The 26,694-nt window shown below is 37.6% G+C and overlaps 1 protein-coding gene and 1 pseudogene across 2 annotated transcripts; both read left to right on the top strand.

Annotated features, from left to right (window-relative positions):
* Positions 1-5,279: 5,279 nt before the first annotated feature.
* On the top strand, positions 5,280-9,586 carry LOC137936157 (probable protein phosphatase 2C 9). Of its 2 annotated transcripts, none has more exons than XM_068780715.1 (6): positions 5,280-5,663; positions 5,835-5,916; positions 6,683-6,928; positions 7,292-7,568; positions 8,872-9,026; positions 9,122-9,586. In XM_068780715.1, the coding sequence occupies exons 2-6, from the start codon at positions 5,872-5,874 to the stop codon at positions 9,260-9,262; spliced, it is 864 nt and encodes a 287-aa protein (XP_068636816.1). In that variant the 5' UTR covers positions 5,280-5,663; positions 5,835-5,871; the 3' UTR covers positions 9,263-9,586. The 2 variants fall into 2 exon arrangements, with proteins under 2 accessions (XP_068636816.1, XP_068636817.1); XM_068780716.1 differs by having other exon boundaries at positions 5,280-5,697.
* Positions 9,587-10,496: 910 nt separating this feature from the next.
* On the top strand, positions 10,497-26,387 carry LOC137937176 (outer envelope protein 64, mitochondrial-like; annotated as a pseudogene).
* Positions 26,388-26,694: the final 307 nt, after the last annotated feature.

Below are 26,694 nucleotides of genomic sequence, written 5' to 3'. Positions count from 1 at the left end.
TATTTAATTTTGTTATAATTGTTAAGTTAAAATTTAAGTTTATTGAGATAATTTAAAAACACCCTTAAATTTAAAATTCTCATGCGCCAAATTTGTGGTGAATTAAAAATTAAAAAACAAAGAAAAAAGTATGTATAACAACTACTTCTACCAAATAAAAAACTAGTTAAATTTAATTATATTGAAAATAGTATAAGTCCAATAAATGATCCAATAATTAAATTTTAATTTATAATTAAAATAATATAGCATAATAATTATCATGTATTGGAAAAAATGTTAGATTCTGAGAAAATTGACGCAATACTTATATTAGCATCGGAGGCACATTTTGTTTTTATACCAAAATCCAAGTTAACTCCTTAGAGCTTTAGGAAATGCTTTATTTGCATAAATTTACTTTAAATTTCATTACTGGGATTATAAAAAATAAATAGATAAATTTTTAAATACATCCTTCTTAGATGTTGCATTTTAGAATTTAACTAATTAGAAAATGTAATTTTGAATACGATCCTACAATGCAACTTTACGGTGTGTTTGTGTCAATAGGAAAATGTAGGAAAAAATATCATCGAATTTTTTTCTTGTGAACCAAAATTTGTCAACATTTGTGCCATTTGTGGAGATAGAAAAAATTTCCTCTTGATTCTGGTACCGCCTTCTCCATTCAAGAGACGAGAAGAGGGGGAGTGTCCCCCACCAACTCCCCCCTCCCTCAGCAAAAGAGAAAAGAAGAAGAGACAGGAAGTTCCCCATCTTGTTTCTACACATGGGAAGGGGATTTCCTCCTTTTGACTTAAACTTGAGCCAACAATTAAGCCTGTTTTATTTCTAAAAAATATTACTTATTTTAAAATTTAATAACAAATTGACACCGAAGTTTATAAAAAAAAAATAGTCCTATTGCAATTTTGGTCATGTTTGGACTTATGACATCTAGTCAATATTTAAAATACACACTTATTATTTTCCAAACTAACTCAATATTTGTTTTTATAGTGATTATAGTAAAAAAATATTTATCAACATTAGAAAATTAGAAGTCATTTAAAAATTGATGGGATTTTTTTTCTTCATTTCATAAGTTATTTGAGATAAAAGCACAAGGAATGTCTTTTGGCATCAGAGTGGTTTCGTCTACTCTTGTTCGGTCGTTTGAGTGTATTGGCTAGGCGTTTAACATGGTATCAGAGTTTAGCACGCCACATACTGCGTTCGCATCCCGTGAGAGGCGGTAGAGAATGGGCGGGGTGGGTGTCAGAGTGGTTTCATCCACTCTTGTAGGTTGTAGTTTTCCGCACCTAACAGATCGGTCGTTTGGGTGTATTGGCTAACCACTGGAACTCATTTTCTCTATATAAGAATGTGAAACCATGGTATATTTATTTTTTTTATAATTTTTAAGTTAAAATTTAAGTTTATTGAGATAATTTACAAACATCCTTAAATTTAAAATTCTCATGCGCCAAATTTGTGGTGAATTAAAAATTTTAAAAAAAGAAAAAAGTATGTAAAACAACTACTTCTACCAAATAAAAAACTAGTTAAATTTAATTATATTGAAAATAGTATAAGTCCAATAAATGATCCAATAATTAAATTTTAATTTATAATTAAAATAATATAGCATAATAATTATCATGTATTGGAAAAAAATGTTAGATTATGACAAAATTGATGCAATACATATTAGCATCGGTGGCACATTTTGTTTTTATACCAAAATCCAAGTTAACTCCTTAGAGCTTTAGGAAATGCTTTATTTGGATAAATTTACTTTAAATTTCATTACTGGGATTATAAAAAATAAATAGATAAATTTTTAAATACATCCTTCTTAGATGTTGCATTTTAGAATTTAACTAATTAGATAATTTAATTTTGAATATGATCCTGCAATGCAACTTTATGGTGTGTTTGTGTCAATAGGAAAATGTAGGAAAAAATATCATCGAAATTTTTTCTTGTGGACCAAAATTTGTCAACATTTGTGCCCTTGTGGAGATAGAAAAATTTTCCTCTTGATTTTGGTACCGCCTCCTCCATTCAAGAGACGAGAAGAAGGGGAGTGTCCCCCACCAACTCCCCCCTCCCTCAACAAAAGATAAAAGAAGAAGAGACCCCATCTTGTTTCTACACATGGGAAGGGGATTTCCCCCTTTTGACTTAAACTTGATTTCTAAAAAATATTACTTATTTTAAAATTTAATAACAAATTGACACCTAAGTTTATAAAAAAAAAAAAAAATAGTCCTATTGCAATTTTGGTCGTGTTTGGACTTATGACATCTAGTCAATATTTAAAATAATTTAAAATAATTAAAATACACACTTATTATTTTCAAAACTAAGTCAATATTTGTTTTTATAGTGATTATAGTAAAAAACTTTTCATCAACATTAGAAAATTAGAAGTCATTTAAAAATTGATGGGATTTTTTTTTATTTCATAAGTTATTTGTGATAAAAGCACAAGGAATGTCCTTTGGTGTCAGAGTGGTTCCGTCTACTCTTGTAGGCTTGTAGGCGGTAGCTTTTCGCACCTAACAGATCGATCGTTTGAGTGTATTGGCTAGGCGTTTAACACGGTATCAGGGCGGGGTGGGTGTCAGAGTGGTTCCGTCCACTCTTGTAGGTGGTAGCTTTTCGCACCTAATAGATCGGTCATTTAGGTGTATTGGCTAGCCGCTGGAACTCATGCGCCAAATTTGTGGTGAATTAAAAATTAAAAAACAAAGAAAAAAGTATGTATAACAACTACTTCTACCAAATAAAAAACTAGTTAAATTTAATTATATTGAAAATAATATAAGTCCAATAAATGATCCAATAATTAAATTTAATTTATAATTAAAATAATATAGCATAATAATTATCATGTAATTGGAAAAAAATGTTAGATTCTGAGAAAATTGACGCAATACTTATATTAGCATCGGAGGCACATTTTGTTTTTATACCAAAATCCAAGTTAACTCCTTAGTGCTTTAGGAAATGGTTTATTTGCATAAATTTACTTTAAATTTCATTACTGGGATTATAAAAAAATAAATAGATAAAATTTTAAATACATCCTTCTTAGATGTTGCATTTTAGAATTTAATTAATTAGATAACGTAATTTTGAATATGATCCTGTAATTCAACTTTACGGTGTGTTTGTGTCAATAGGAAAATGTAGGAAAAAATATCATTAGAAAATTTTCTTATGGACCAAAATTTGTCAACATTTGTGCTATTTGTGGAGATAGAAAATTTTTTCTCTTGATTCTGGTACCGCCTCTTCCATTCAAGAGACGAGAAGAGGAGCATCTAAGAAGATAAGATTTTTGAGTAAAGAAAAAAAAGAAGAAAAGTTGTCTCTTCTTCTATGAAAGAAAGCCCAAGGTTACAAAAATAGCAATGAGAATATTTTCACTATTAAAAAAAGTTACAAAAAAGCCAAAAGCATGTCTCTTTGATTCCTTCTTTTGCTTTTTTTTTTTTTTTCCTTTAAGGCAGGAAATTGAAATTCTCAATTGACATTTTTGCATGCATGAAAAAGAATTCATGGAAAAGCTTTTTTTGGGGAGGGGGCGGTATAGAGATTTGGGACCAACATTTTTTACTTTTGCAAATTCCATCAGAATGAAGGGTATAATTTCAAATTTATAAAAGATAGTGGGACCCAAAAGTTGGATGCTCTCTTTAGTTTTCCTTTTTATAAAAAGTTAGTGCTTCTCACCTTTAAGAACAAGATAGGACAATTATATTTAATCATCTCTTAGGGTTTTATTTATTACAACATGTGTATCTTAATTTCTTTTTATTATCTCTTCTATATTTCGAAATGTCAATTTTTTTTTTAAAAAAAAACTTGTAATAAGCTCTAGACAGGTTAAGAAGAAGAAAATTCATCGATTTTATCTGGCTTTTAATATGCAACAAATAATTTAAAATATGAAAGTAGAATATACATGGGAAGTGAAATTGAGTTTGATATGTTTTAAGGCATATTGAGAATGTTCGACATCAATTTCATTATAATTTGATTTATTCATCTAAACTAGATGTACAAGTTTGTATTTAAATTATGTCATGACATATATTATTCTCTGCAAAGCATTAGTGAAATCCTTAAGCTGCTTAAAATTAAATATTTTTTTTTATAATTTCAATTATTTTTTTTGTAAAAATATCATTTTTATTTCAAACTAGTTTTAGGACAAATTTTCTTCTTCTATATAAACACACTTTAAATTTATATTAGCTATTTTCTAGTATTTTGACATATTAACTAGGTAATTGCTTTTGTTAATACTTTACATCAAATTACTCCCCATGTCCCAAAAATGGCTTTCCAATATGAGGAAAAAAAAAAAAAAAAAGTTAATCCTAATTAAACTCAATCGTCGATCATATAAATTAAGATGTGTGATGAGACTGACGAATAAGAGATGGAACTCAAGCCCTTGGACACGTCTTAAGTTGTTGATTTGCATTACAAACCTTTTTCACATATGATATTATTGATAATCTTTATGTGGCAATCCTCATACACAAACAACAAATACAAACAGATGACAACTAAAAGCACTATCAAGATTTGTGGCTTTTTTTTTTCTCAAGCTTTCACACTTGGTAGAGACCCCAACCAATATATATCCTACAACTAGGGCAAGACATGTTTTCAAGTGGTTTTTTGGGTCACCCTATAGCAAAAACCACTACAAGTCAGCTTTCATGTGGTTAAGGCACTGGGTCAATGGTTAGGGCTATCCCTACCTATCTGTATATGACCAGGTCCATATAGTATGGCTTCAGGCAATGAAGAATAGTCTTTAATGAGGATACTTGCAGCTAAAGCTCAGTTAATGAGATTATTATATTGTTATTACAAATGTTAACAATCTATTTAGCAAATGATTAAAAACCAAAAGTATCAAACCACTATGCTAAAGGGAAATGTGATGTCAAGTTCTAAACTATTCCTTGTCTTAATTTTATCTTGACCAAGACCATCACATTCAAGCTGCAAGTAAGTTTGTTTTTACAACAATTAAACTCTTCTTATTGGAAACTCTCCTCTATTGAGCTATAAAAACGAATATAAAATGGAAAATCCAGGAGCTAAAGGGTAGAGCAATCAAAACTAGAAATGGAAAACTGGAAACAGAAAAATAAGCCAAAAGCGACATTAAAGAAAAAAGAAAAATTGAGATGATGGGTAGTGCAGCAAGGAAAGCTGAAGTTGAGATTTGTGTAACAGTGGGGGGCATTTTGCTTTTCTATTTTTGGCTAGAGCCAGGGGCAAATGTATCTGCTTCAGTTATCATTGAAGTAGTAGCCAGGAAAGTCAACATGAAGGAAGTCTGCCCTGTGGCTGCCTTTTTTTCCTTTGTACTCCGAAGAAGACCCAAAAACGGTTATAAAGTCGCAAATAGCACCACTCCGGCGAATTCCTCTTATTTTATTGTGCATATTCAATAATCCTCAGTAGAAAGGGTTCTCAGCGGTTGTTGTGGTTTCCATCCTTTATTTTGCTCTCTAAAGCCTGTTGTTGGAGAAGGAGAGGGAGAAAAACCCAAGTTGAGCTTTGCTTTTTCTTCTTTTTTGGCTTTTTTATTTTTATTTTTGTTGTGTTTCTCAGTTTAGTGGAGAAAGACGATGGCAGACTGATCGGTGAGTTGAATTTTGGAGTACCCAAAAGATTCCAGTTCGGTCTTCTGTTCTTTGATGGGATATTTCTGCTTTTTTTTACATCACTTTTCCTTTTCGTGTTGGGTGAAATTGGTAAATGAATCGAAGTTTTCTGAGATACGTTTTGTTGAAATTTCAATTTTAATGTCACAGATGCTGGGAATTTAGCTGGCGGATCGACTCGGTTGAGATGTGTATGGATAGGCTCTGCTGTTTTAATGCTGCCTATTCTCAGGTAAACTGATTTTTGCTTTCCTTTGTTGTTTTACTTTTCTGATTTTGTTAGCCTCTTGCTGTTGAGGTGGATTAATAGAGACTCAAAATAAATTCTGTCATTTTGTCTCTTGAGTGTAAATTGATGAGTTGGGAGAAGTTCTACACGCTGGTCTTTCCAAGTTGTTCCTTTTTTGCTTTACATTCCATTCATAATTTACTTTGGCTTTAAAAGTGAATTATGGCGTTTTCTGACATGAGGTCGAGGTTTTCTTGGGCTACTTCTTCCACCCTCTACTACTCAACAGTTTAAGTTCGATTTCTTCCTTTTGAAGATCTCGAGTCCTCTGCTGCTTAATGCCGTTTTCCAGTCTTGTATGAGAAATCGAACTTTTGTTCATTTGGTTCTAGCAGGATCGTTTCAAGACTGGTAGTGAATTTAATCTCCTACTGTAATGATACAATACTTCTGGCTTTCTGTACTCGCAGTGTTTTTCATCTTTATTTTCCTGCTAATGGCTTTCTTTACTCAAAAGGGTTTTTCCATCTTCATTTTCCTTCCAATCTTTGTGTTTGTATGTTTTATGTGTTAAATTTGAAACGTTGAACATGGATATAATTTCAACTTGTATTTAATATCTTAGAGGGATTTCCCTCTATTTAATTAGGTCTCTTACGAGTGGTGTATCATGGTTGTGGTTTTTAAGTCTTTCTATTTATGAAGTTTCACGATTAGAGCAGCTTTATAACTGGTATACTTCACATTTGAATTTTGTTCTTTCTTTTAGCTGGTAGGAGTACGTTCATCATGCGGTTCTGGTAAAGGAAGAAACCATCAGGGTCCAATTAAGGCTACTTATGGATTCAGTCTCATCAAAGGGAAGGCTAATCATCCTATGGAAGACTATCATGTCGCAAAATTTGTACAAGTCAAGGGACAAGAGCTTGGGTTGTTCGCTATTTTCGATGGACATTTGGGAGATAGTGTGCCGGCTTACTTGCAAAAGCACTTGTTTTCCAATATTTTAAAGGAGGTATCCTGTTGTAGTTATTAAAGTCTGTGAAATTCTTGGAGAAAGAGACCCACTTGTTATTATGCTTGGTCATGGTCTGCTGTTTGAGTGATCTGGTGAATCTTTTGTTAAATGTTTCGTACTGTAGGTGTAAAGTCATTGTTTTTATGACCATGATCATTCAAACAGTGAGATTTTTGGCAATGGTCCCACTGATATTAGGTCCAGGTTTCAATATTTGTCATGCATATGCCTTCGAAAAATAACAATGCCACACAAAAAGTAGGGATGCAGGGATATGGACCTTCCTCTCAAGATGTTTCCTTGATCACTCTGAAACATTGAGATCTGCTTAATTGAGAATTACATGTTTGTTTTTTTTAGGAAGAGTTCTGGACCCACCCAGATAGATCAATTAAGAAGGCCTATGAAAGGACTGACCAGGCAATTCTCTCTCATAGTCCAGATTTGGGACGAGGCGGGTCCACCGCTGTAACTGCCATTCTCATAAATGGCCAAAAGTTATGGATAGCCAATGTGGGAGATTCTAGAGCAGTTCTTTCAAAGGGTGGAGAGGCAAGACAAATGAGCACTGATCATGAGCCAAGCACAGAGCGAGGGAGCATTGAAACAAGAGGAGGCTTCGTTTCAAACATGCCAGGTTTTCTATAAAAACATGAAATTTTTATATTTTTTCTTGGAAAAATGACCTTTTTGAATAACTATCTTATTGAAATATTGAGATTTAATTTATATGGCTTTCTGATCTGTATTCACTGCTCAATTCACATAATTGATTACTGAATCTTACACTTATGTTGTGATGTAGGCTTTTGGCTCAATGTCCACTTGTGGTCTTTGGTTTAAGTCTCGCCAAGGTTTAGAGTGTAGTATTTGTATAAGGAATCTTCCTGTTAGAAAGAAATAGCTTTATTGCTGTGCAACATATAAGGCAGTTTTTAACTAAATAGTCAAACTCTACAGCTACTGGTTGGTCAGTCCATAGTGCCTTCATTCTGTGGTTATGCTGCATATTATCAGGAGCATGTCTTCTCACTTGTACAACTCCCTCTGCGTCAACTAAAAAGTCAAACTCTATAACCACTGCTAGTTCTTATTCGCTTCCTTCCGTGATTCTGCTGCATGCTATCAAGAGAATGTCTTCTCACTTGTAAAACCCCCAGTGCTCCACCTTGGTTTTATAGACCCCAATGTATGATTCAAAAAGCTGACATCCTAATGTTAGTCGATGCCCTAAGTTTGTCATAGTGGTTTCCTAGACACCGATGAACCAAATAGGCTAGTACCACCATTTTGTGAGTTTCACTAAAACTAGATCTAAACAGTAAAAAACTGACCAAACCATTGAGATCATAAACATAAATTGTATATGCGTATGTTGAGAGAGGGGAGGGGCAAGGAAGTGCATGTTTTGCTGAGACCTAACCCTGCTTCCTCAAGGTAGTGAGCTTCCTTATCAACTGAGAATACCTCAAGCCATACCATCCTTGTTTGCGTTTATTTAAATGCTTATTTGGGTGCAGTGCAGCAGCAATTAGTTAATATAAGTGGCTTTTGGAGATTGAAGGTTATTTTTCTTTATTGACAACGTTTTTGAAACAAAAATGTTGGGGTAGATCTAGTATTCTTCCTGAGATATGGTTCTTGTTTGAGTGGTAATGCATACTTTCAAATTTTCCCTTTTGTTAGTTAGGACTTTCCATTTTACTGTAATTTATTGTCTTGGATAGCTGACAAAGCAGTTTGATTTGGAAAGCATATGCTGTGATATTTACATTTGCACACATACAGTCGCAAAAACATTCTTCAAATTACTCTGTTCTCATCTTTTCATGACCTTACCTGCTTCTCCAGACATATCAAATTAACTTGGTATCTCTATCACTTTTTCCTAACAAAAATAAAAAATAAGATACTGACTTTAGTTTGACAACTTTATGTAGGAGATGTGCCCAGAGTTAATGGTCAGTTAGCTGTTTCTCGTGCGTTTGGTGACAAGAGCCTTAAGTCACACTTAAGCTCAGAACCTGACATTGACCAAGCAGACATCGACCATGAAACTGAACTTCTCATCCTTGCCAGTGATGGTTTGTGGAAGGTCCTTCTCCACTTTTCTACCTCTCTTCTTCTCTGTGTGGACTCCATGTCAGTGTCTAAAAATCCTTTATTGTTTTTCATGGGTGCTTGGTCCAGGTCATGGATAACCAAGAAGCGGTCAATCTTGCAAGAAAGGTCAAGGACCCATTATCTGCTGCCAAGCAACTGACAGCGGAAGCTTTGAATAGAGACAGTAAAGATGACATATCTTGTGTTGTTGTACGATTTAGGGTATGAGAGCCTATTAGAGTTTATACTGAAAATTCTTACATAGCTTGCAGCTATTCACGAAATCCAGGTGAGTCCGTACATGACACAAGCCAGCATGAATCATGAGAATACTAGGAAGAGGTCAGATATCCGTTATCTCTCTTCCCTTGTAAATTTTGTTTGTCTCGTTTTGGTCTGTAAGGTTTTTGTTATTATTTGATTTCATCATTATGTTGGGAAAGCCAAATTGTATACCCGGTTTTAATTTTATTTGCACGAAGACCGAAGCCAGCTCTATCCAGCACTAAGTATATTTTATTTGATTAATGAATGAGGTATGTTTCTCATTGACATCTGATTGAGCTAATGGTGTAAAAACCAGAGAACACTATTGTGCTCAGTTTGGTTCTACCACAGCATTAACTACTCAGGTTATTTCTATTCTCTTAAGACTGCACAGATCTAAGCCTATTTCCTCACTGGACTTGATTTCTTGATGGAATCACTCATAATCAAGTGAAAAAGGGATCTCCTATCTGAGATGTTTACAGGAATTGTAACCCAAGCACATTACAAAAAACAGCAATTGCTGAAATGTGTTATCTCGCTTTTTTCGTTCTTGTTGTGCAGGCATTGCTCTGTAATATTGCAACCTTGGCACGAGGGGATGGTACATGTTTTGGATCCAATATATATATATATATATATATATAGTTAGTGATAGGGTTGATCCAATATCAAAAGCCATTCGGTGTGAAATATGTAAAATGCTATCTCAGTCATTCGATCATGATCAATGGTTATCTCAGTCGTCTAATCAAGGACAATTTTAGTCATTTAATCATGATCAGACGGTTGAGATAACCGTTTTGCATGTTTTGCACCAAATAACTATTCGTATTGGATCAGTTATGTATATAAAAGAAATAATTTATTCATAATTTTTTGTTTAGAAGGATCTCACCAAGTAATAGAGCACATTCAAACGAAGTGTGAGGGGAAGAGGGGAGGAGGCCATCATGCCACATAAAAGGTTCTTTCCTGGTACATTTTGAAAGCTTATTTATCTCCTATGATACCATTCTTTAACTGAGCAGTTCAGATCTTTAGGCGATTACTGAATACTGGATTGAGATGGAAGTATCAGATCTGGTAAACATTAAACGTTGATTTTGAAACTAATGTTAATGAACTTTTAGTAGAGCTTACCAACGACCATCAAGCTGACGATAAACAGTAATCAATCGTATAAGGCAAATTCATGGAAGAAGAAAAGGTGAAGACAAAATTGAATTCTAACACAGGGCTCTGCTTCGCTCGGCATCTACTCGCAGGGCTCTGCTTCGCTGTCAAGGATGTGTGCATATTAAGAAGTGTACTTCTGTTGCAAGCTTGTTATTGATTTTTCATTTGTTGTCAACAAGTTTTGGTTTTGGTTTGAAGCGCAGTTTTGACGTTAGGGAGTATGTAACTGGGTTCGGGAGTCCGGATTGGAAGAGAACGCATGACCCATCGATCAAGACGGCTGTGACGGTTTCGCTTCTGTTAAAAAATGGAGCTACTTGTGTTGGAAAGACTGTGTCATGGATGAACTCTCATATGGGTGGGTCGGTTATGTCGCCTAGCATGTTCTTTTGAGTTGTAATTAGCTGACATAAATTCGTGCTGTCGTTTCCTTTTTTTTTAGTGTAATTAGTTTTGCCTAATATCTTAAACTATATGCATTTGTTTGATGTGCTCTCTTGTGGGACTTTTCTTTTTACGAGTTAAAAAGTCTTCCAAGGAACAGTTGCTGTTTTTATGAGGTTCAAGTTCATTTGGAATTCGCTAATATCGATCCAATTTTTAAGGTTGTTACAACAACTGGTGGATGCCCTTTGTATTTACTTTCTATTGCTTTAGAAATCAAATTCTTTACCCATGTCAATCATTGCAACTTAATGTTTCTGCTTGAAAGCAAACTAGTATGAGCTACTGTGATTAGCTTCTGTCTCTCTGTCATCACAGAATCACAGGGGAGAATATGCATTATGGCACCCCTAATAACCCTGAATTGCTATCACATATTCCTGGAGGTTCTTCAAGTGGTTCTGCTGTGGCTGTCGCAGCTGGACTTGTGGACTTTTCTCTTGGTATGTTTAAGTTTTAATTGCTCTTATATATCAAGTGTTAGTTATTATGAGGCCACCAGTAATCTCAAATTGGTTCCCTTGGGAATCATAAAATTTCTTCTATTTCTGCATTTTTTCATGTTGAGAGGATTCATTGGTTTAGATTATGCTCACTTGCAGCAAAAATAATTCTTTGTACATATATGTTAGTTAATATCTTTAACTCTTGTATACGCAGGTACTGACACGGTAGGCTGTATACGAATCCCAGCTGCATTTTGTGGTGTGTTTGGATTCCAACCTTCTCATGGGGCAGTTTCTACTAATTGAGTTCTGGCAGATTCCCAAAGCTTAGATACAGTTGGTACAATAAAAGTTCTAAAATCCTTCAACTTGTTACTTTAGATTGATCATTTATTTTTGAGTGACCTCTGGTGGTAGGAATGATTGTCTGCATTTTATAACAAAGGAAAATGCTGAGGTTTTTGGCTCAATGACAACTGCAGATTGGGGGTTGATAGCCTCAATCTGAGGTTTTAGTTCAAATTTCACAAAGTCCAGTTCTTTTATTTTTTCTGTGTACATGTATCTAACACTAAAGAATGGTGAATAGGGAGAATGGTTTTTAGCATGTTGTCCAATTCCAAATATAAGGTGCCACAAACTTTCCTTGTAGCTTATTCTAAAATCCTTATTGACCAACCTCTATTTTAAGTATCAGTTAATTCTCACAAGCAGATATGTAATTGATACTGCAGCAAGTGAATGCAGATTGATGCCTGTTACTGCCTTGGGGAGACTAATTATGGGTCTTAACGTTATGACATTTACTTGGTTTTCTATATACAGCAACCTGCGCAACTAATATTTGCTTTGAATGCTTTTTTATGATTTAGATATTTTAAAAGTTTGTTGCATTTGTTTGATTATATTTTTAGGTTTTTCCTGATACTCAATATATTTTCTGTTTCAGGGTGGTTTGCTCAAGATCCATCCATTTTGCGTCGGATAGGGCATGTGTTATTGCGGGGATTGCCTTCTGAGCTTAGAAAGTCAAAGCGCTTTATCTTTGCAGATGATTGTTTTCAGCTTTCTAAGGCCCCAAAACAGAAGACTGTCCATGTCATTAAAAAGGTAACTGAGACTTTATCTGGATGTAAGCATACTTCCTTTGATACTTTAAGAGGAGGGAGCAATACACCTGCTTCTGGTGTTCTCCACTTTTTTTGCTGGTTTATTAGGTATATGATATGTGTGAATTCCTCTTATATGTGCAGACCAGCAGCCAAAGCATATGAATATTGGCCAGTATATTGCTTCAAATGTTCCAAGTTTGAAAGGATTTCATGAAGTATCTGGAAATACGCAACAAGGAATTTCTAGTTTGAAAGCTCTTTCAAGTGTTATGTTATTGCTAGGTATAACAACATAACATTTATTATTCACTTGTAGCTGTTGCTGCAGTTACTTTTTCATCTACTGCTAATACATCTTGTGCTGTACATTTTGGTTAGTGATAGATGAGTGCGTTTTTTGGTTTTTTTTTTCTTCAATGGAATGTGTTTATATTTTATGTCAGTCATGCATATAATTTGGATGGGCATGTCATTCCTGTGAGTATAACCTCAAGTGTAACTATTTCAATAGACAAATTATTTAATTTATGCCTCAGGGGCACCCTTTTCTCTAGAGTTAACTAATGCCTGCAACAGTGAAGTGGGTTATGGACTTCAACCTCTTTTGCCTCTTGCAGATGGTTTTACCCCTAATTATGGGAAGCCATTTCTGCTAGTTAAATTCTTAGAGACATTGTAATCATATATCGTTTAATGTGTATCAAAAAATTTTTAATGTGGGCACAGGCACTTGTGAGTAGGGGGTGGCTTTGAACCGAGCCGACTCGGTTTGATTTGGTATCTCTCGAGCTCGAGATCCGAAATCGGCTCGTTTGAGTTAACGAGTCGAGTTCGACCGAATCAAGGTTCGGCTCGAAAGCTCGCGAGCCGGCTCGTTAACGGGCGAGTCGCGGGATCGGGAGCGAGAGCGGGGGGGGACGCCGAGCCCCTCCTGTCCACTGCTCTGGCCACCTCTGTCGTCGTCGATAGCTTCTCGCCGGCCGCTACATCCCATTCCCTCCGATTTCTTCGCCTCATCTGTTTCTGTCGTCGCCACGCCTTCGCTCTATGTTGTCTCGGCAGAAAACAAGAGTACAGAGAGATACCTAAGTCGGGAGAAAATAATTTCTCCCACCCCTGCGTGAAGTCGATTTCGCATGTGTACAAGTCACATGTGCGAGATCATAACCAAGTAATAAAAAAAAAAAAAAAAACTTTTTGTCCCTTCCTCATCTCTCTTGAAGAAATTGAAAAAACGTTTTAGTAGAAATACGTTTCTAGAGACTATTAGTGGTATTTTCAATAAACATTGAAAAGACATTTTTAGTAGAAATATAGGGACCATTAGTGCCTCATGTTTTTTGGAAACATTTTTCTAATTAAATTTTTTTATTAAAAAACCATATAATTTTCTAAGTAAAATTTTCTTGCCAAGATGGGCTAGAAAACCGTATAGAAAATTTTTGAATAAGTATTTGATAGTTGATGGTATAATACTTTTAGCATGAGGCAATTTTCATAGCAATTTTGTATTTGACATTTTATTTGATTAAAAATTTATCGATAAGTATAGTAATATATTAGATTGATTATTAATTTTTATTTATTTTCCTAGAAGTGGCAATAAGAGGTCCATTTAACTTTCCTAAGAAAATTTTAAAAAATTTCTTGTAATTTTCTAGTAAGTCTCTAATAGTAATAGGATTTTATTTAAAGGTTTTTTTTGGAAATGTGTATCCTAGGAAAAACATTTCTAGTTTTTCCTAGAATATAAATTTTCAATTAGGGCACTAAGGAGGTCATAGTAAATTTATGGCCAGATTAAAAACTTACAAAATAAGCTAGACAACATTTGGGGTAAAAAAAATTAATATTGGTGGGTTCTAATCTATTATCGAGATTCAATCCCGAACCTTCCCTATCATTCTTTTTTTTAAAATGTATGTATAATTTTATAGATAATTTATTTGACATATATTTTATGTAGAGTATTAAGCTAGAGCTCGATCTCGAACTCAAACTTAGTTAAAATTATTAGGCTCGAGTTGAAGCTCGAGTTCGAAATCTTTAAATCAAGCTCGGCTCAAACATAAGAAGGTTTAGACTCAGCTGGATTCGATGCTACCCTTATGCTCAATTTTAAGTAGAGGTCATGCCTAATTTTATGTAGAGGTCATGCCCAATTTTATGTAAAATGTATGTATAATTTTATATACAATTTATTTGACATGCATTTTTTGAAAAGTTTTAAATGTATGTTGGAGCTCGAACTCGAGACATGTAATTTTTGAAAAGTTTTAAATGAATGTTGAAGCTCGAGCTCAGCTCGAACTTGATTAAAATTATTGGGCTTGAGCTCGATAGCAATTTTAGGCTCGAGGCTAGGCTCGGCTCGAGCTCGAGTTCGAAATATTTAAATCAGGCTCGGCTCGAACATAGACAGGTTCGGTCTTGGCTCGGCTCGATGCCACCCCTACTTGTGAGTGCTGGTCCTTTCCTTGGTTCCAAAGTTTTTTTTCTTTCTTCTCATTTTCTGGAAAGAAAAGGAATAGAAAGCAATAACAGTGTACTACTTCATGAATAGTAGGCCTTATATTTGAGCATTTTAGCTTAGTCTTCCCCTCTCATAATCACCATTTAATGCGCCCTTGATTGAGCTTTCACTCTATACATTTGAAAACTCGGTACATTTCTTGAACTGCATCCTATGTGGGGATTACTTTGAATACCGTTGGCAGTTTGAAGTTATATAATTACAAATATATTGGACATCTTGAGTTGTTTCCGAGGTTATTCAACAAGAGGCTAGGTGAGACGGAGGATGAAGCCATGGTGTGGCCAGACACCAAGGCAAAAGACTGTGCAAGTCCAGTGCACAGCAATAGCAGCATCGGCCAAGGCCAAGTGCAATGGCACAGCCCAGAGGGGTGCACACATATGGCTGGCCCTGCATCCAGACTTGTTAGACGTGGTCCAGTTTTCATACAATTTGCAGAAATCGGAATCAACCGGGCATAGTCCTTTCGAGTTGGCGACAGGACGACAGCCTTTGTTCTCCCACAAGTCTCTTTCCAGACACTTCACGGAAAAGTCCAGCAGCTCATCAGTTGGCGAAGAGGTGGAAAGAGAAAATGGAGCTGGCATGGGTCTTATTGCATAAGGCAGCTAAAAAGATGAAGAAACATGCTGATTTGAAGAGGAGGGAGTCTTCTTTCAATATCGGTGACCAGGTCCTTCTCAAACTCAGACCTGAGCAATTTCGTCACCTAAGAAGCAGGAACAAAGGTCTTTTGAAGAAATATGAAGGACTCTTTCCTATCATTGAACGTGTGGGCAACCTTGCCTACAAATTGCAGCTGCCATAAAGGTTTAAGTTCCACAATGTTTTTCATGTATCGAACCTTAAACCTTATTTTGAAGACTCGGACCCGGATAGAGTAGTTGACCCAAGAGCTCCCATGGATATATCTACTACCTTTGACAATAGGGTAGAGTATATTATTGTTGACCGAGAGGAACGCCAAAGGGGCAAGCCCCGGAGGACGCAATACTTGGTCAAGTGGCAAGGTCAACTGGAAAGCGAGGCAACATGGCAAGACGCTGCCGAGTTATGGCAGTTCGAAAAGGAGGTAGCCGACTATCGCCAGGGGTTGCAGACGAGGGCATTTGCCTTATGGCGGTAGGAGTATGAGACGGAGGATGAAGTCATGGTGTGGCCAAACACCAAGGCAAAAGACTGTGCAAGTCCAGTGCACAGCAATAGCAGCATCGGCCAAGGCCAAGTGCAATGGCACGGCCCAGAGGGGCGCACACATATGGCTAGCCCGACATCAACTTCAGCAAAAGAAGACACACTTGAGCTTGCCAAACGGATGGCAAAACAACAAGGTACACAACAACCCCAACAGCCAGCTCAGACACAAGGCAGCACGCCAGCAGACACACCTAGCGGGGCGAAATGGGGTTGCACGCGACCAGGATCCCAGGCGGGGCGAAATGGGGTTGCTGGGGCGCGACCAGGACTCCAGGTGGGGCGAAATGGGGTTTCCTCAGGACGCCAAGTGCCAACGTGCGCACGGCAGGACTCCAGGCGCAGGCGCGCGTGTGACAGGCCAGGCGCAGCCAAGCGCCTGCGCGCGAAATGGGGTTTCCCCAGGACCAGGTCGCCAGGCGCCCGCCTGACCAGGGCGCCCCTGACGCCAGAAACCGAATTTTTGGGATCTGACGGATTTCTGGGCGTTTTTAGAGATTTCTAAAGGCCAGGGGAGAGGCTATAAATAGAGAGGCCTCTCCCATTGTAAAGAGGTCGAAAAATCTTTAGCCTTCTTTACTCTTTTAGTGTATAGAGAGAGTTTTTAGCCTTGGCCTTCAAGAGTGTTTGGCCACCCTTTGTAATCTTGTATTCTCAATACAAAGTAGGCTTTTCTCTTCTATATCTTGGTCTTTTCATTGTCCCATTTGGCTTGCAACTTCTTGTGTGAAGTATTGGTTGGAGGATCCGAGGCTCAAGGAGGCTGACTAGTTCTTTGGAAGGACTAGGCCGCACGGGGTAGATATTCCGCTGGGCTAGACGGACTTAGCCCAAATCTAACCACGTGATACTAGGGGCCTCATGCAGAGATTATGCTGGCAATGTAATGTTCATGAATTGATATTATATCTGCTGTTAATAATTTAATTGAATGTTAAGGCTATCTGGGTCCCATAATGACTAGCTGAAGTTGGAAGGATTCTTCTCAACTAATAAACACAAGATAATTCTAGTTCTACAGTATTGTGGGATTATGCTTAACTTCCCTATGTGGGCCTTATTTCTAGCTTCTTATATGTGATAGTTTATGCGTGGAGGCCTATCATATATTTTTTTATCTTGTTAAAGTTGGGTCCTTGTCTATCAAAAAATGGCTAGTTGTAGTTAGGAGACTTTTTTCCAATTAATAAGCACACCATATTGCTATTCCTGGATCAATACTTACCAATTAAAGGTACATGAAGCCCTTGTTGTTGAAGGGGACTCTGTAGTCGTCATGAAGTGGATGTTAGATAGAATACCTTCCCCATGTTTTCTTCAGATTTCTGAGGTGATGAAGGACATCTACATGCTATTGATCTTCTCTTGGTCTTATTGCCGTAGGATCAACTACTTATCTGATTTCATGGTTATGAATGCTTTGTCCTAATGATACCTTGTGCGGGAGATCTATTTTTGTAATAGTAATTTCTCTTTTTCTTTTCTGTGGGGCGTAGTTTTTCTATTCTCTCTTTTATATCTCTTTTTGCGAGACTTTTTTTTTTTGTCTATTAATGAATCCTCATTTGCTCCTCCTTTTGAAAAAAAATAAAAGAGAGCATTGAACAACATAATGACAAATTTAATAATAGGGTTATTTGGAGAAAGTCTTGCAACTGCTTCCAACGTGCTTCCAAATGAATTTGCTTCTGATAAGTAAATGCATTTTTCAGTTTTTTTGGATCTCTCGCAGATCCTATTCTTCTTAGTTTCTCTTTTGCATCCTGTCTTCAGTTCATAAGTGCTTGACTGAGTCTTCTCTATGTTGTTTTTGTTCTTCAACATACTGTCTGCACTTCTGTTCTGGTGTTACTAGTAGGTTTTGTTTGCACTTGTCCTTTCTCTTTTAAAATGCCATTCTTAGTTTCCTGATTCCTTGAGTACTAATGATAGTTACATCGACAAGGTTGGGAATCTCATACTTAACGTTTCCTCTTAAAGACTTATTTAAATATTTTTCCTTTAAAGTCATCTGGAAGGACATATCACTTACTGTGCTTTTGTAGCATAATCTTTTTATCCTCTCTATGTATTCTCTGGTCTCTTCTTTTCTTTTGGTTTTATATAATTTTTTCCAATAATTGTTGTTCTACTATTCCCAGTGGGATATGCTTCATTAATCTTTTTTCCAGTTTCTGTTGTCCAATGAATAAATTAAGTTGTTTTCACCTTTTAGAAGGTGCTGTGGGCATGAAGGTAGCCCTGGCACATTTGTTTTCGTCAGTCATTTGTAAAAGTTTGTATTTACATAGTCTGACCATCATATATCACATCTGTTACTTTTTCCAGATATGAGTTCAAATCAAACCATGAAGAATGGGTTAAAACAGTTAAACCCAAGTTAGGTCTGATATCTCTACCCATGTTCTTGCTGCAGTAAACTCCACTCATGAGAATATTAAGTCCTTTTATAAAGTCAGGGCTGAAATGCGTGCAGCACTCAACGGTCTCTTGAAGGTACAGTCTTACACTTTTCAATTTACATTTGACTGAGACTCATATGCTTTTCTAAACTTCTCAGGTTTGTCATCTTAAAGTGACATTTTTTCTTTAAGTGGCTTCATTGATACATGTATTTATAGTTACAAAATGATAAAAGGATTTACATGAATGTAGAGTTACACGTGTAAATAACTGTAGAGGTAGAAGTTGATACAATCTCAACTTCTCTTGACCTGATCATCTTGATCTCTATCAGATAGCTCATATTATCGATTCAGTTTCCGCAAAATGGGCGTTTACATATATTAACAGATGCATATGTGGGGACACGGATCGCAGTACCGGAGGGGCCCGGACTCGCTAAGAGGAGCCTAGCGGCGGGCGATCCTGAGCATCCCTTGTTACTGCTGTGCGGAAGGATGCCGGAATCATGTAGCAGGATGTTGGGATGGGGACCTTATGTTGAACTTGGTTTGAATTCTGTATGATTTCAATCAGCCAATTAAGTTTACTTGTAGCATTTATTTCTTCAATTATTTCTTGTTGATTATTATTACTCATTCCTTCCCCAGGATGATAGAATACTAGTCATTCCAACAGCACCAGATCCTCTTAAACTGAATTCAAAGAAAACTGTCCAGTGAGTTCCATGATAGAACATTAACATTATAGAGTATTGCAGCAATGTCAGGCTGTTGTCAGGTATAGTAAATAATGGCACATGTAAACATGTAAAGAACAATTTGTGGGGACTTTGAGAGTAGCCTTATTTATGTTCTTTTTCGAAAATGTCTTAATTAACTTATTACTTCCTGTTTTCAGGTTACTGTTCCTCTTGGAAAACATGAAGGCTTGTCAGTCTCTGTTTCATTTATAGCTGCGCATGAAGCTGATAAATTTCTTCTTGATACTGTTTTGGATATAAATTCATCTCTCCAAGAACAAGTCAGCATTGCTTCAAATTCAGTGCATGTGCTAGATACTGATGGGGACATGGACACTTCAGAACTCTTGAAAGAAAAAGTACTATTCCTCTGCAATTTATTTCACTTTTTTTAAAATGATTCAACATTTTATTTTGATTTTTTTAATGTAAGAAAGATTTGTTTAATTTTTTTTGTTTCGGTTTATAAAGAAATGATGTTTGAGGTGATTCTCTCTTGGAAAGCATACATTCTACAGTAGACTTCATTTAACACAAATTGTTATTGTCGTTATTCTTTTTCAGGGGAATGCAGCTTTTAAGGGAAGACAGTGGAACAAAGCTGTAAACTTCTACAGTGAAGCTATTAAGTTTAATAGTACAAATGCAACCTACTATTCCAACCGGGCAGCTGCTTATTTAGAGCTTGGATGGTATGATCTATTTAGGGCATTTGTCAGTTGTCAATCAGATTTTGCTCTTAAAATTTGGCATTCACTTTACAAACTGATTACAATTGGTGCAGTTTCCAACAAGCTGATGCAGATTGCACACAAGCAATTTCACTTGATAAAAAGGTGGAATCTGGATTCAAACGCTACCATTTGCATACATTTTGTGCTGTGAAATACTTTCCACTGTCAGTATCACATATGTGGTTTCTGTAAGTTTAGTTATTGAAAATTGAAAAGGAAAAATTGCATCATAGGATGATTCGTGGGTATTTGTGGTTTCTCAAGCAAGTGAGGTTACAAAAAAGTATTTCTGAAGGGTTGTAGTAGTTTATAGATTACCAGCTGGCCTTAATTTTACTCTTCTTTAGCACTGGTTTCAATGCAATAAGTGCTAAAAACAGTCAGATGCAGAAATATACTCCTAAATCTAATATACTGTGTTTTGTTTTATCTGCAGAATGTGAAATCGTATCTGAGGCGAGGAACAGCCAGGGAAATGCTGCTTTATTACAAAGAAGCTGCTCAAGGTGAGACCCTCATCTTACTGCTACTTTTGAGAATTTACAATGACGATTGTGGTATATTTATCTGCTACATAAAGCACGTCATGCATACCAATCATGTTAGGATTTTTGGGTTGAAAATCTGGATCGGATCGAGAAGAAGACGAAAGGGGAAGGGAGAAGACGAGAGCGACGACTCTCGGTTTCCCGATTTTCTTTTTATTAAAAACCTACTGTTTCCTAACTTAGGGTACATAAGACAAATAGAGAAAATTACATAGGCCCACTGGGCCTCACACCATAATTTGGTTAAACATAACAATCTCCACCTTGAACCAAATTGCATCTAAAACAAACGTAACCTAAACAAAAACAAACATAAAGATATACTAGCAACATGCTAGAAACAAACCGACACCAAACCTGAACAAAACTTGAATTTTGCAATTGGAAGAGGCTTTGTGAGCATATCGGCTGGATTTGACTCGGTACCAATCTTCTTCACGACAACCTTACCATCCGAGATCACATCTCGAACAAAATGATACCGAATATCAATGTGTTTCGTCTTCTCATGATACATGCGGTCCTTTGTCAAATGAATGGCGCTTTGGTTGTCACAATGCACTGTAATAGGACCCTCGATAGAAGACATCTCACCAACAAACGCCTTGAGCCAAATAGCTTCCTTGATAGCCTCTGTAATTGCCATGTATTCGGCCTCGGTACTTGAGAGTGCAACAGTGGCTTGAAGTGTAGACTTCCAACTAATTGCACAATCTCCAAAAGTAAAAATATATCCTGTCAAGGAACGCTTCTTGTCTAAATCACCGGCAAAATCCGCATCCACAAAACCAAATAGTGCCTTGTTACCATTTCCAAATTCCAAACGAGCATCAATGGTACCTTTCAAATAGCGAAAAATCCACTTCACTGCTGCCCAGTGCCCTTTTCCAAGACAAGAGAGATATCTACCTACCACACTAACAGCTTGAGCAATGTCGGGTCGAGTACACACCATCAAGTACATGAGACTCCCGACCATACTCGAATATGGAATCTTCTCCATATATTTCTTCTCATCATCGGATTTTGGGCTTAAATCTGCCGAAAGCTTGAAATGCACCGCAAGAGGAGTTGAAACACCCTTAGCTTTCTCCATGCCAAACAGGCATAACACTTTTTCGGCAAAACTCTTTTGTGAAAGGAACAATTTTCTATTGGGCCGATCCCTTGTGATCTCCATCCCGAGAATCCTTTTGGCAGCCCCCAAATTTTTCATCTCAAATACCGAACTCAATTCCTCTTTCAACCTCCTAACTTCTTTCAAGTTAGAGGATGCAATCAACATGTCATCCACATAAAGCATCAAGTAGATGAACTCACCACCATTCAACTTTTTGAAATAGACACAACTATCATAATTGGAACGGTGAAAATCAATACTCACCATGAATGAGTCAAACTTCTTGTACCATTGCCGTGGTGATTGCTTAAGGCCATAAAGGGACTTCTTCAAAAGACACACACGGTCCTCCTTTCCCACCACCTTAAAACCCTCCGGTTGACTCATGTAAATTTGCTCCTCCAAATCACCATGCAAGAATGCAGTTTTCACATCCATTTGCTCCAACTCCAAATCCTGCATTGCCACTAAAGAGAGCAAAACTCGAATGGAGGTATGTCTTACCACGGGAGAGAATACATCATTGAAATCTACGCCTTGGACTTGGCTATAGCCTTTAGCCACAAACCTTGCCTTGTATCGGAAATCCGCGAGATTTGAGCCATCAATCTTTCTCTTGTACACCCACTTGCAACCCACAATCCTCTTATCACTAGGAGGCTTCACAAGAGACCAAGTCTCATTTTGTTGTAGTGATTGTAACTCTTCATTCATCGCGGCAACCCACTCAGCCGCATTCATAGAAGAAATGGCTTCCTTGTAGGAGGATGGCTCACTATACTCCACATCTTCGGCAACTGCCAAACAATAAGCAAAATCAGAGTGTCCATACCTGGTGGGTGGTCGAATTTCTCTTCTAGCGCGGTCCTTTGCCAATAAATATGGTTGTGCATCGTCTTGACCTGTCACATCATCATGTGACGTTGCCTCATCACCTTCTTGGACCGAAACTTCGAAATCCACCATCTTTGCAACTGTCTCATTTTTCTTAATAGTCGGCTCAGGTGCAACATCTATTTCTTTCAACATTGCCAACTCGTTGAAAATGACATCTCTAGATATGAGAAACTTGGATGATTTGGGACACCACAATCTATACCCCTTCACATTTTCGGGATACCCAAGAAAAACACATTTCTTCGATCTAGGCTCTAACTTTCCTTCATTCACATGAGCATATGCGGGACAACCAAACACCCTCAAACTGGAATAATCGGCCGGCTTACCCGACCACACCTCCTCGGGCGTTTTGCACTCAATTGAAGTGGTAGGAGATCGATTCACCAAATGGCATGCTGTGTTGACAACTTCCGCCCAAAACTCCTTACCCAAATCCGCATTGGAAAACATACTCCTAGCTCTCTCAAGTAGTGTCCTATTCATCCTTTCTGCAACACCATTTTGTTGTGGAGTGTTGACCACTGTCTTGTGCCGAACAATTCCTTCAGTCTTGCAAAAATTATCAAACTCCCGGTTGCAAAACTCTAAGCCATTATCGGTTCTCAACCTCTTTACTTTCTTTCCCGTTTGGTTTTCTAAAAGTGATTTCCATTCTCGGAATGTGCGGAACACTTCACTTTTCTCTTTAAAAAAATAGACCCAAACCTTCCTTGAAAAATCATCAATGAAAGTAAGCATGTAACGAGAACCATTACCACTGGATGGCTCACGAGGTCCCCAAAGATCCGAATGAATGTAGTCCAATGTTCCCTTGGTCAAATGAATGGCAGTGGAGAAGTTCAACCTCTTATGCTTGCCAAAAACACAATGTTCACAAAACTCTAAGTTACCCGTGCATTGGCCACACAACAAGCCTCTCTTGCTCAAAATGGTCATTCCTCTCTCACTCATATGCCCCAATCTCATATGCCACAACCTTGTAGCATCCGCATCCGAGATAGTACCCGAATGTGCAATGGCGGTTGAACCCGTGACCGTGGAACCTTGTAGGAAATAAAGAGTTCCAATCCGCTTTGCCTTCATGATTGTGAGAGCACCTTTAGAAACTCTAAGAACTCCACCTTCGCTTTGGAATTTGCAACCCTTTTCCTCAAGCGACCCTAAAGAAATCAAATTCTTCGTCAAATCAGGTATATGCCTTACACCCATCAATCTTCAGACATTTCCACCATGGAACCTAATTGTCACTGAACCAACTCCGGCAACCTTACACACATTGTTGTTACCCATAAGTACCTTACCATCCATAGGCTCATAGGTCTCAAACCAATCTCTATAAGGAGTCATATGTTGTGAAACACCCGTATCCATGACCCAACAATGTTTGTCATCAACATTTGTATCTACCACACAAAGAGTATCAATCGTGTCACACTCGGCCACATTTGCCTCCGAAGAAGAACCTTTGGTATCCGCCTTTTGTTTGTTTTTAAGCTTGAAACAATCGGCCTTAATGTGTCCCTTCTTCTTACAATAATTACACGTTAAATCCTTGTGTTTAGACTTCGAACGGGTCCTTGTATCCTTGGAGTATCGATCCCTTGGCCTACCCCGATCCACAACCAAACCAACACCTTGGCTCCCTTTCTCAACAATGGTCATGTTACTGTCAATGTGCATCTTGGCTTGTAAATTGCTCTTGACATCTTCAAGAGAAATCTTGTCTCTACTATAAATCAACATGTCTCTGAAAGCTTTATAAGATGTGGGTAATGAGCACAATAACAAAAGGGCTTGATCTTCATCCTCTACCTTAGCATCAATTTTATCTAAATCATTCAAAATAGATACAAACTCCGAAATATGATCGGAAATTGATGTACCTTCAACCATGCGAAGGGTGTAGAGGTGCAACTTCAACCGCAACCGATTAGTGAATGACTTCTTCATATAGATGTCCTCCAATTTTTCCCACAAACCCTTAGCGGTTTTCTCCGATAGGACCTCTTGCAATGACAAATTGCTCAAACACAATTGGATAATGGAGAGTGCTTTATCATCCATTTCTCTCCACTTTTTATCTGATACCGCATCAAACATCTTATTTCGGCCAAAAATGGCTTCCTTGACACCTTGACTTGACAAAATAACAGCCATCCGCACTTGCCACAGTGCAAAACTCGTCTTCCCATCGTACTTCTCAATATCAAATTTACCCAACATATCCATTCAAATTTTCCAACACACAATCCACATAAAATTAAAATTACCTCGATGTCCCCGAGAGCAGCGCTCACGGCGCAAGCCTGCGCTCTTCTCCCCCAAATGGACAAATACCTCACGCTAATGAAATGTCTCCCGAAATCGGGATTTCAGCGCCACGAAAAATCAGTTTCGGCGCCCCTGCGTTCGGTAAGATCCGAACCGTACCTGCGGCGACGACAACGACAACGTCGACGGCAGTTCTGGCCACAACGACGGCGAGGAGTCCCACGGATCTGGGATATGGTAACAACGAGAGTCCCTTGGACTCTCTCTTCTCTGATAAATGGCAAACAGAGAACTGTCGGGAAAAAAAAACAAAAACAGAGCTTCTCCTACAGCTCCGACGCAAGCTCCGATCGGAATTCTCAGGGCGGCTCTCAAATGGGACGACAAGCGAAAACGAAAACGAGATTTGATTAACCTCGCTCTGATACCAGTTTGTTAGGATTTTTGGGTTGAAAATCTGGATCGGATTGAGAAGAAGACGAAAGGGGAAGGGAGAAGACGAGAGCGTACGACTCTCGGTTTCCCGATTTTCTTTTTATTAAAAACCTACTGTTTCCTAACTTAGGGTACATAAGATAAATAGAGAAAATTACATGGGCCCTATACCATAATTTGGTTAAACATAACAAATCAACATTTGGATATTATGTTTGGCCCCAGCACTTGAAAACCTTTTTTGGGACCCAAAACTGAATGAGCAAAAACCATGTTTCCTGTGTTTATTAAAACAATTTCTACGTAGTCCAGATAGTGATTCATTTTTTGTATTATTAACACGATTGGTTTTTTAGATTTCAAGCATGTCCTAGTTTTGGAGCTACAAAACAAGGCAGCACTTCAAGCAGAGAAAAGGCTGAGGAAGAAAAGGACTCACCTTCACCACATCAAAATGACTCAACACTCATGATCCATGCGAGCAAACTCCAAGACGCCCAACCACTAAAAGCTGCCCGGTAACCAAAATTAGGAGATGAAAGACGAGAAGTCATCAATAGAAAATTCCAAAAACTTTTTTCCTGACAGCGTATAGTACCTCTTTGTATAGCTCGAAGCTAGCTGAAGAATGCAAACAGCAGCAAAAGAACTCACTTTTCTAGCATCCATGTCAACCGTTTGCAGCATCTAGGATTCTGCTCGCACGGACTGAAAGTGGGAGAAAGGAGAGCGAAGCCCGTTTCGTCCTCTCCCCTGAACGCCGATTTCCAATAGCAAAGAAGCCGGACACCCGTTTCGGCTCACCGAGGAGACGAGGGATTCTCAGGATGTAATAACTTCAGTGGCATTTTCGTAAAATACGGGACCAATGCGCCGCCACAGGGCAGTAGGCCCATCACACCGTAGGACCTTTTTGCAATTATTATAATTTAAATTTATTTTTTTTATTTTTTATTGGAGGAGAAAACGCAATTTCTTTTCTATCAGTCCTTTCTAGGTGTGATTCAAAGAAGCAATAGCTTTGGCCCGAGCTAGCAGCCTCTCCTTCATCAACCTCCGACGCTTCAAACTCGATATTACATTCTGGGTAATCGGCGCCCGCCATGGCCAGAGCTTCGATCAACTGTCAGACAATTACTCTTTCCTAGTTGACGGCTTTACTGAATCTCTATGTGGGTGATTCCGGGATATTTATAGCTCTCTCTTCTACGAACGTGAACAGTTTCAGCGATCACGGGGTTCTGATTTTAGTCTTTTCCACTTTTGGGGATATTTATAAAGCCTAAAAGGTGAAGTTTGTCATAGGGAAAATAGTAAAAACAATGGAGA

The sequence above is a fragment of the Aristolochia californica genome, unplaced genomic scaffold, assembly GCF_029961685.1.
Source record: "Aristolochia californica isolate CCGP_79_NKW_82.1479 unplaced genomic scaffold, dmAriCali1.0.hap1 SCAF_7, whole genome shotgun sequence".
NCBI classification, from domain to species: Eukaryota; Viridiplantae; Streptophyta; class Magnoliopsida; order Piperales; family Aristolochiaceae; genus Aristolochia; species Aristolochia californica.
Note: the sequence above shows the minus strand (reverse complement) of the source record. Positions and strands in the feature narration are given on the sequence as shown.

Excerpts from the sequence above, each read along its gene's own strand:
- LOC137936157 (XM_068780715.1), top strand. The coding sequence starts at position 5,872 with ATGTGTATGGATAGGCTCTGCTGTTTTAATGCTGCCTATTCTCAG. Across the intron at positions 6,929-7,291 it reads TTTCCAATATTTTAAAGGAG|GAAGAGTTCTGGACCCACCC; the intron begins GTATCCTGTTGT and ends TGTTTTTTTTAG. Across the intron at positions 7,569-8,871 it reads CTTCGTTTCAAACATGCCAG|GAGATGTGCCCAGAGTTAAT; the intron begins GTTTTCTATAAA and ends AACTTTATGTAG.